Here is an 11411-nt window from a genome sequence, read left to right as displayed (position 1 = left end):
CTGTTATTGTTGTGCTGTCGGATTTGAGTCGGGGGTGCATTCGAGTACAGTTGAAATTTTACGCATCAAATACTGCTACGATAATAGTGATGTGAATGGTCACATACGAAACTGGTGTATTATTATTATTTTTTAACCTTGTGTACTAGCTATATTACGATATTTATGGTAGTCTTTTTTATAGAATAGATCAACTCAGTAACGCTCATTTAGTACAGTGGTAGAGACAAATAGCCACAAACGCTATACTTGGTTCATCAGACCTGAAGTCACCTTCATCCCTATTAAAATTTCCATAGTTAGAATTATGTAAAAATAGTAAATAGTATTGTTTTTTCTTGCAAAAACATATAGTCAGGATGCTTAATTACCGCAATGAGTTATGTTAATGAAACTTAAAGAATTCATTAATGACCAAATTTTAACTCTGAGTGCTGCAGTAAGTATTCCTAAAATTGAATAACGCAGCTTCATCTACGTACTCAATTTAATTAGCTTTGTGTAATAGTCATGTAAGCCCATCACTATCGTCCGCTCGCTAACATCGCTCGCTCCGTCATCGACCGCAGCCACGCATTAGCATCACAAATACAACGCGAAAATAGATTTAAAACGACACGCGGCGCGGCCTCAACGCGCTGCCATTGCACGCAACAATTGTTTTACAATGCCCACCTCCGCCGCATATCGACGAATAGTAAACTTACAAGGATAAATCGTGATTAAATGTGGAGCTATTAAATTATATCTAACAACTAAAATAAACTAGCTTTCGAACGCAAGTCCGTCCGCGTGGAGGCTAGCTTAAGCTACAAACTCTAACAAACATCCATCCATCCCTACTTTCGCATTTATAATATTAGTAAAAGTTTTTATGAATAAATGTATGTGCGTTAGAGTTTGTTGCCTTAACGAAGGAACAGATCTCGATTAAACTTTGTGAAGGTCTAGAGGATAGTCTGGAAGAAGAAGAAAGAAAGAATTACGATACCCGTAGGTTACATCAATTTTATTTTTATGTTTACTCGATAATTCTGCAACGGTTCAATTTAGCACGGATATAAAACAAAAAAGTAAAAGTCTGGAGTACCTACATACGGATCTTCCTCGTGAACGACCCCAATTTCCATTGGATACGTAATTTTTCTATTTTGCTACCTAGACTTCGCGGGCGATAGCTAATTTATAAAACGTTCAAACGTCAATGAAAAAATTGCAACAATTACAAACTCAAAATATGACGGGATGTCAAAGTGAACAAGAATGAACACCGTCGATAATATTGCTCGGATAAACAACAATTAGTTATTGTATTTGTTCGCCAGTTGCCAGGGTGCCAGGGTGTCAGGGTGTCATGGTGCAAAAAATGTCGCGCCCCCAAAAGTCATTCCGCCAAATGGTACCACGCCCTTTTGACATGACGCGTTAATACGCATTGTTTGTAACCATTGCTATTTCATTATTTATTGCCAGATTAATTTTCTTACATAAAGTGATTATAAACAGTGTTCGAATCATTATAAGAATTCAAGCTCTAGACATTCGTAGATGTTCTTCGTAACGGTAACGTCTAATATCACTTACGCTATCTCAAATTCCTTATTAAGTTTCATCTCAGTGCTTGTCTCGATTTCTTCCGATATGCCGTTTTCCAGAAGTTCGCAATGACATTCTTACTCGATATGATTAATATTATTCAGAAACTTTTATAGTTTATACGTTATTTCAGGCAGTTTTAGAGTTATTGTGGGGTTAAAGCTATTCTGATGGAATCAAATAATAGTGATTGACTCTTTTAATTGCTTGCCTCTTTTACCTATGAATGGAATCTTATCGTTTAACCGTAATATTAAAAATGCGAATGTTGAGGTGGATGGAAGTTTGTTACAGTTTGTAGGATAAATACCTGAATGTATTTCGATGAAATTTGGTATAGATGTAGAGGATAGTCTTGAAGAACACATAGGATACTCAATTTTGTTTTTTTAAATCCCACGGCTAAAGCTAGTGTGAACTAATCGTGACCTAAATACCTCGTCGATGACTTTTTGCTCATCAAATTGCTTACCGTTTTAGTTCTTAGCGCTTTTAAAGAAAGTCAATGCATAACAATATGGCATAAGTTACGACAGATGTGTCGTTAATAGTTTCGCTTTGCGCTAATCTGTGGGCGTAGTCGGGCGACAAAACGATGCTAGTCACAAAGAGGTGTGCCCGTACAATAGCATGTATTATAGATGGCTCAACGGTGGCCTTTGAGAGCAATTATTTACCATTAACGAATTTAACGGTAGTTTAAATAAATCTAGTTATACATTGTGGTTTTAAACATTTGAATAGAGATAGTCTTATTCATTTAATTGCAGAATTTATTAGACAGTTTTCAAGGTAATTCTAAAATGTCCACAGAAAATAGAAAACTGGAAGAGGTGATAGGTTATGGTTAGTACTATACACAATAAATACAAAACTAATATTCATGGTTAAATATTGAAGTAATAGAAATCCATCCGAAAAAGGAAATAATGTTCAAACTTTCGTGGCCTTCGTTATAAAATTAAATTGCTTTAAAATTAACTAATGACTTAAATACTACATTTCTCTTTGACGGTATTTTTTTGGTTGTCACAGAAATGAACAACCCTAACTACACGATAAAATAATAGTAATGGCCATCTTTCATTTCCATTGTGACAAATGTCAAAGGGCAATTGCATTATAGTCTGTGCTTTTGACAGTTCAGGTTCACATATGAAAAACAACTGTAAACCTTTGAATTAGTTGCTAAATTCCTTTAACAAATAAACTACTGCAGCTTTAAATGTGGAATGAAAGTCAACTTTATTTAGTTAGCACAAGGTGTGATTTCGTAAGTCAATTATTTTAACAAAAATTGTAGTTATAGTTATTTATTAATAGTTGAAGGTTAAGAAAAATGTAACTTATTGGACCGAAATAAGATTCGAATTACAGTACCAAATAACTTTCCTATTGTTCCTTCGTGAAGCTCGTCAAATATAAATGATCACTGAATGTTCACGCCTTCTCAGATAATAGTTTTCCAGATTAATAGTTCAAAATTTATTTTCTTTCCGAAAAAATAAATGTTTATTATGTGCATAAAACAATAAAAACCTTTTGGTGTTATGAGCTATATTTATTTCAATACCTATATAGCTATAGTATATAACTTTTGGTGTAACTCGTACTTTGTATGTGTATTTACTTCATAGATATACAAACCTCATTTTACATTTTTAATAGGTAAAGAAAAACAATGTTTACTTATTTATCACACCATATTTATTTCCATAAACTTATTACAATAATATTTTAGGCAATATTCTTACTTATTAAACTATTTATAATACACTACGATCTCTACACTTTTCGCCAAAAATAATTAACTGTGTCGACCATTTTGACTCGGATAGTGCCTTAATGTGGTCGTCTGACTCAATGTTGCCAACCTGGCAGACATACTGGCATCATAAATAGAATTGCGAGTTAAGACGGGGTTTAATAGTACCGGTTCTTGTCGGTTTTCCGAATTAACTTTCGTCGCACTCAAAAATGCTGATGTTTGCGATTGCAATAAACTTCCTGGCAAGGGCTGCGTTCTGTCTAAACGAAACTGTAGGCCGTTTTGCTTTTCCATTTGATGGTGTTGCGTTCTTACAGCGAAACGATTTACGTGGACAGGTATTGGTACTACAATTTTTGTTCCCGATCCATTTTTCCCGCCTGAATGACTCCCTGAAGCGAGACCCGCTTTAACTCTTTTCCATTTCGCTCTTCGGTTTTGAAACCAAATTTTAACCTGAAAATAAATACCGAATATTACAAAAAAATAAAAAAATCCCGAACAAAAAGAAAACGTAAATGCCAAAAAAATTGACTGACGAAAAGACGAGCAATTTTGATTTTTGTTTCGTTGTCGACTGAGTCTTAGAACTAACTAATTGTGCTGAAATTATCACTCTTCAGATCAGGCACGAGCACGAGTTTCTACTTCATCGTCCAAACCGGAAGCGACGGCCTACCACGCCAATGTTAATCATCATCATCATCATCTTTCTCCTTATCTCTCTAATAACTCTATTATACGCTATCTCAGTCGTCACTTCCTTTTTGATCATGTCATCATTGATTTCCACATTAATTTTTGTTCTACTAACCTGTACTTCGCTGAGCTTGAGTGCAGAAGCGATCTGTGACCTCTCAGTAAGGCTGAGGTACTTCTTGGCGTGAAACTCGCGCTCTAGTTCTAGCAGCTGTTCGGATGTGAACGCGGTGCGACGCCGTCGCGCCTTGTTGTTCTCTCGCGTAGTGTCCGTGCTAGAATCTTCTAGATCCGGCTCCGAATCGTTACCTATAGAAAGAAAATAACTTTTAAAACGTTAAAATGATTTTTAAACATTAACAAAATATTCGCGTTTATCGCTCGCCAACATAAGCAGATTCTCTAGTATTACTCCCAATTTAGTAAAAATAATTGAAACAGGTTTAATTAAAGTTTTAGAATTAAATTAACCAATGCGGTTAAATACACAGTATCAGAAAACGACATCTCATGTCATTTTATTTAAACATTATCGATTTCCGATTTCACAACTAAACTATTCGAAAATCCTAAATTTACATGTAAGCAAGAATTGTGTCAGAATGCTGATATTGTTGAGTGCAACGATCCCAAGATACCCTCTTTCAAATCTCCGAGGTCCTAATGTTTGTGACTTCTGGCAATCACTGGCCGCAACAGCCAGGGGGCGTGGCGCTGACGCCGCTGCTCTCGGCCATCGTTTTTTATCGACCATTTCATCTGAGACGTCCCCGTCAGAGCTATTAGATTGGACTCTTAATGATACATAAAAAATAAATGCCGAGTGACTGTTTGTATCTGTTTTATTTACCCCATAAAATGTTACGATTCAATGAATGATCAAATTGTTCAAGTTCCTCGGATAACAATATATTTGTGAATAGGAATTATAAATTTTATTACATAAATTTGCAAAGAGAATATTTTTTTCCACGATTTTATTACTCGTATGAAAGCTCATTATGACAAGGCCATACTCTACCACGATTACATGGAAATCAAAAAATATAGATTATCTATCTGTCTATTAATTCTATATTTAATTACATAAAGATTGCTACAAAGAAAGAAGCCAGTATTGGTATGACAATGCAATGAAAAGGCTGTGTTTTTTTAGGTTAGTATGTTGCGCTTCACATTGCGGCCGTGATATTGGTCCATCATATATCAAGCTCAAATTCAATAAAATATAAATTTTAATAACGGCTATCTCTAAAATATTTAAGATTTCATTCAATCTTATTTTTGTATTCAAGTGGCCACGTTTAGCGCCACCAACGAATTGTTATTTTATGTGCGCCCACAAAGTGCTAAACAAGAAAGCGATTGTCCAAATTTTACGTATTCGCGTGTGCAATTGTGCAATTTCCATGGAAAAACATCCATAAAGTCGCTCCCTTCTGCAAATAAATATATTATAGACTTCTTATGGCCGACTCGACGACGATTGACAGTTATCGAACGCGCCAAATGAATTGTAAGAATATGGTAAAGTTACATTTTGCGGTAACATTGGATCGAATATAAACCTTATATGTTGACAGTAAGGAATAAACACAGTTATTGATTGTTAAAATAATATTGTAGAAGCATAAAGCTCAGTTCCCGCCATTTGGCCGCGATCTGAATTTTAAATGTCGAATTTGGAACGCATTCGTAAATAGTACGATCGGGATAGGGTAACCATGAATACATTTTTTCATAATGAAATTCTCAAATTAAATCGAACTTAAAAAGTAATCAAGGACAAAGCGCTAGATAAGTAATAAAAGTGACTAAAGACATTTGGTATTATAACACTTGATAACAACTATAAAAAAAATGTTTTAAAACAATGTCTCGATAAAAGCTTTCAGTTTTTTTCGTATTAAAATCGTGGTAACCCTATTAGAAGGCGAGCGGCGAAGTTAAATCGCTTGTGAACTTTTAAAATGCAGTTTCGTTCAAATGGGATATTTATCGGTAAATTTCGGTAAGTGGACGTCACTAGATATGGCCGTCACGTTCCGAATCTGTTTAAATTTTTCACACCGTTTTGGCGGGAAAAATTCGCCGAACCGCAAACAAACGATTCTTGAAATGGCGCGTCGCGTTTGAATTTATTTTTTCGACAAGTCTTGTAGAAAATTATTTAACATTCGCATTTTACAGGTGTCGTATTGAATGGAAATTATCGCTGAAATGTTTAACCTTACCGATGTATTTCGTTGTAACGTTCCTAAGTTATCTTACTTCTTACTAACATTATAAATGCAAAAGTTTATGTAGATGGATGGATGTTTGTTAGAGTATACCGTCTAAATGGTTGAACAGATGTCTTTTCAATTGTGAATAGATGTAGAACAAAGTTTGGAAGAACATTTATTTATGTTTTACATTTTTTTTTATTATAAAAGGTGGTAAACGAGCAAGCGGCCGAAATGGAAAGCGATTGCTGCCCATAAACATCCGCAACTACAGATGCGTTGCCTACCCTCAATTGACGGAGGAGGAGACGCACATAAAGAGGACATTTCCCCTTCCTATGCGTCTCCTCCACCGTTCATTCCTTTCCATCCTTTCCTCTTAAGAAGAGGGTGGAATGGGAAAGGGACTAAAATTAGGCCTCCGGCACCACACTCATCAGACGAGACGCGGAATTGCTTCCACTTCACGCCTGTTTTCTATGTGGTCGTGCCGGGCCAGCCGACCCATTCGTGCGAAGATGTCAAAGCGGGCTCTACCACTTCTAAACCTTCTTACCTTGCGATTTAGAACCAGTTTATCAATAGATATAATATTAAGAGAATATCACCTAAATCCCTTTTTAAATAGAACAGCTACAAATGTGAACATACTCCTTACAGAACAGTAACATACATATGACTCCGCATAGCATATAATAAAAACAGGAGTTTTGAAGGCATGAAAGCGGATGACATACAAAACATTTCGTAGAAAATTCAATGAAATTCTGAAAAAGCTTTTCGGACCTAATCCTATTAAATGTATGACATCTGGTTTGTGTAACGTCTTAGTTATTTCCCTTCGATATCATAAACGGAATAGACTGTATTAGAAGATGGGAAGCAATGTGTCAAGGAAATTCGAAGTGTTCGTGCTCAAATTTCTATAGGCCAATGTTGCCGACGGGATCGTGTTTTGTTATTAAACACAAATAGCAAGAGAAACAAAGTAAAAAAAGTGATCATCATAAAAACATATTACAGACACTTTGTATAAACGACTTAACGATTATATATCGATCTAATTCTGATCCAAAATAACGTATTAAATTTTGGCCATCTGTAAATTCATTTCATACATTATTTAGTACGATATTACTTTGATAAAACTAAATTTTTAATTAACTAATTTAAGAATAGTAAAACCAATTGTTGCAAAAAAACTTCTTAATAATATATTTATCATCATTTTTCTGCGTTTTAGACAGTGTTAAGGGATTTTAAATTTAGTAACTAACGTTTTTGATGTTATAAAAAAAACTGTCTCTAATACCTGTATTCATAAACAGTCATGGTATTTAGTCAGAAGACAGCTGTCAAATAGTATAAATTCGCGCCAAACGAGAGTACTCGTATAGCGTTCGGAAATGCGACAATTTCACGGTACAGATGCCATTCGAGTGTATTATTTTTTCCCACTTCCAATTTCAAGAAGCCGTTACTAATTATAGATTTATGGAATTTCGTTTTGTTCGGATTGTAATAGGCGTGTGATAGTTTAGTATTCATTGAGGTATTGGTAGACATTGTGAACATTTGAAGTGCAAACGTCTAGCGGCCAAATACTGAAACGAAGCTAAAATATTTCGCTTCGTAAGCGACGCTTATAATTTGATAGACGTCATTGAAATAATTTGAAGATTAAGCGTAGCCTTATCATTTAAGACGCTGTTGCATATTTAAATGATGTTTCGTGTATTCGACATTATATTGCTCTAAGGTAATAGGATGTAGAAGAAAAACATTAGACAAACAGCTAACTTAAGTATTTAAATTTTATAAAAGGGAGTATAGTAGTTGTTTTGTAACATCATTAAAGGGATCGATGTTTTACTTTTGAGGACCAGTAGTTTTTTTTACCGTATTTCTGTAAGAAATTAACAAAAATGTTTAGTGAACGGTATCTTTCGACTTCTAGATCTCGTAGCAAACTCTTTTTAAGATGTTTCAAACTTGAAACATCGTAAAAGTAATCTAACTAGATTATTTTATTTTTCCGAAAAAAATTTCGTCAAAGCGGCAAAGGACCACGAAGTGCGGTGCGTCCACCGAAGCGATTTAAGAGCTCGGTGGCCTCCCAATCCGGTAATAATAACGGAGTAACGGCTCATGCCCAGGCTCCTGAAGGAGCCCTCGAACTTAGTTACTCATAAACGAGGTTTAGGCTAAGCGCCATCTGTGCTCGACCACCTCAAGCCCGGTGAATCTGTAAATGCCTTTTAAAGGCAAACAGTGGCCATTCAGTCAAAAAAAAAAACGCTTCACCATGAGACGCACCGCCGTCGCACTTTTAACTTTAGATTGATACACAGAAATTTAAATAAGTAGGTAATCATAGCTGTTTAATAAATTCACTAACTTTCAAGATAGATACTCATCATCTATCTATAAAAACATAATCGGAGAGATTTTAGAACATGTATAGTTCGGTTTATGCAGAAATATGTAAGTATAATATTAATTTAAAGGAATTCATGAAGTAATATGTATTTTTTTCTGTATTTTACTTTTCCGATAGTTAAATCAAAGTTGTGCTGATATTATCGGCTTTTAGTTTTTTTAAGTATAATCTGTAATCAGGCATGTTTCTTTTTAATGACGTAGGTAATATGTAATTACCTAAAACCTGTTGCGCCGACCCTACGGGGGTAGGATAAGAAGATGATGATGAATATGTAATTACGCAACGTGTTACTTAACTACCACTTATTGATTGACCATCAAGTCGTATTTGACCCTCCTTTGTTTTAATATCGCGCTTCATTTTGCATTATATTCGATGTTACTTTTGGCTATTCTGTTGTCTATTAAAAAATTAAGTTGGTTCCAAAAGAGACTTTTACGGTCTTCAATTAATAGTTACCTTAATTACGGCCGGTTTTCTAGCTTTGTTTAACTATTCGTTAGTGTTTTTGGTTATCGATCCAAAACCAACCTTGGTTTGGTTTGGTTCAAATTTATCAAAATCCATGAAAAAGGGTTTCCGAACTACGTAACTTGAATATTACTCGGTTAAAATATAAGACAACCTAACATTATCGAATCGCCAGGTGATGAAAAAACAAGTAGAAACTTCAGAAATCCAGCATTAATGATGATGTCTTTTAAATGAATTTTTTTTTTAAATGTTGAAACACTGGGATGGATCTTACCATGAGCATTTTCTTCTGCACCATCACTTTCCACTTCACTGCCTACACTCAACGGACTCTCTCTCCTTTCTTCTTCTCTACTTTCTGTAACTGTATTTTGTGTTGCTACATTCGACCCTAATACCCGGCTCAGCCACGGCTCCGGATATCCGAGTAGAAACGGAAAACTGACACCACTCTGATGCAAAAACGGCGCGTTCAAATAATATCTCATCCGGTTGAAATCTTCACTACGTTCCGGTTCATCATCTGAATTTTTAGAATTTTCCGACAGGTTATTCTCTATATCTATATCCGGCGACTTTCTATCCGTATTGCCTATTATAGATTCGATAGAAAACGGCCTTGGTTCCTTCTTCTTGGTCTGAGTCTTCTCTACTTCGGATTCCATTTCACACACTTTCTTAATTAAACTTATTATTGCTTCTAATTATTGCTTTTAGTTAACGATTTCTTAACCTAGTCTATATTTTTAACACTTGGACACTTTCCCACTGTTGGGTTAACATTGTCGTCCGAATAGATTACGGAACGTACGACGCGTGCGTTCGTATCGGCATTGTGGTGATATACTCGCATACTTCAGCGTTCGCACCCGCCACGCCTACATACGGGGTGTTGTCACTGATCTATAACGTGTAGTTGACAAGCCTCTGCGGAGCGAATGTAAACTTTATTACAATAGCACTAACACCACTTCGATTACAACCTGCATTCTATGTCCGTACATCTAAAGTGCATACTTTGCTAAATAAAATCCAATCTTAACTAAAGAGCTATAAGGTTTCTGTTTCAATGAAAATTCCTCGTTCTTTTTATTTGAACTCTACTATTTAAATTTAACTTTAAGACACAATGGCAACGGATTTTATTCGTTTAACTTGTAACAATCATATGCCCTTTAAGAAGCAAAGCAGAAGCTATTAAGGTTCCTTAGTAGCAACGTGTGATAAGGACGGTACTAGTTTTTAATCTAATGTTAGAGGGAGAGCACAATAATGATCTCTGTAGAGCTGTAGACGACTGAAGTATCATGATAATTGGTGGCGATCAGAAGTTTTGCCAATGTCAGCGTTACTAATTCATTGCTTCGTGCCCCGTTTGGATGGATTTTTAAAGTTACATCTAAGAAAATTTTTTTACAGATTTTAACTCAATTGAGAGTATACACTGCTTTGTGAATCTTATCACATCACAAAAGACACAAATAATAAAAGAAGATGGAATAATTTATGGCATCTCCCTCATCACAGACAGAGAACTTATTAACACTAATTTCACTTCAGTACTTTGTTATTTCAATCACGTAATTATTCATGAAAAACTAACGTCCAGGCTTTACCGCTTTAAAAACGATAGTTATTTAAATATCTTAGGTCATGTATGACTTATCAAAAGTTTCCTTATTGATTGGACAAATGTTTTCTCAATAGTTTTCCATTGAATTAGAAGATGTGAACGCGGCATCCGCAGTCTGTTGTCATTAGAGAACAATTTGGCGCTAACCCCGGCGTCACTTAGCGACGCCAGAGGGCCAGCCTCAAATTGATTGTAGCTATTTCGTCCCTCGCTAATATATCGACAATGTGATATTTGATCTTGTGTTTTATTAAAGCGATAACTCGGACATTTTAAAGTTTATCTAGTTACACTTGGCTCCGTGTTATATGTGTTTGTTGGACTTTTGTGAGGTGTCAAGGCGTGAAAGATTTCTTTGTTTTTCAATCAATTCTAACTAATTTGTAATTGAATTTATAAATTAACAGTAAATTAGGTGCATACAATAATATGAAGTCAACCTACTTCAATATATATATATATATTTTTACCTATACCTATACAATAATAGGTATAGGTAAAAAATATACAAGCATACAGCAAAAACTCGAATTTCAATAATTGAGTTAAGAAAATAGTGCTTTTCACTGTCGT

The 11411-nt window shown here is 35.1% G+C and overlaps 1 protein-coding gene across 1 annotated transcript; it reads right to left on the bottom strand.

Moving 5' to 3' along the window:
* Window positions 1–3302: 3302 nt before the first annotated feature.
* LOC106106986 (homeobox protein GBX-2-like) lies at window positions 3303–10038 on the bottom strand. The gene is made up of 3 exons (XM_013287651.1): window positions 9480–10038; window positions 4179–4372; window positions 3303–3820 (listed from the first exon to the last, which is right to left on the bottom strand). The coding sequence occupies exons 1-3, from the start codon at window positions 9868–9870 to the stop codon at window positions 3404–3406; spliced, it is 1002 nt and encodes a 333-aa protein (XP_013143105.1). The 5' UTR covers window positions 9871–10038; the 3' UTR covers window positions 3303–3403.
* Window positions 10039–11411: the final 1373 nt, after the last annotated feature.

The sequence above is a fragment of the Papilio polytes genome, unplaced genomic scaffold, assembly GCF_000836215.1.
Source record: "Papilio polytes unplaced genomic scaffold, Ppol_1.0 DF822067.1, whole genome shotgun sequence".
NCBI lineage: Eukaryota > Metazoa > Arthropoda > Insecta > Lepidoptera > Papilionidae > Papilio > Papilio polytes.
The sequence above is the reverse complement of the archived record's forward strand: the minus strand, read 5'-3'. Positions and strand labels throughout refer to the sequence as shown.

Coding starts and splice junctions, on each gene's coding strand:
- LOC106106986 (XM_013287651.1), bottom strand. CDS start 9,870: ATGGAATCCGAAGTAGAGAAGACTCAGACCAAGAAGAAGGAACCAAGG. Junction 4,373..9,479: donor TGCAGAAGAAAATGCTCATG/GTAAGATCCATC, acceptor TTCTTTCTATAG/GTAACGATTCGGAGCCGGAT. Junction 3,821..4,178: donor TCAAGCTCAGCGAAGTACAG/GTTAGTAGAACA, acceptor ATTTATTTTCAG/GTTAAAATTTGGTTTCAAAA.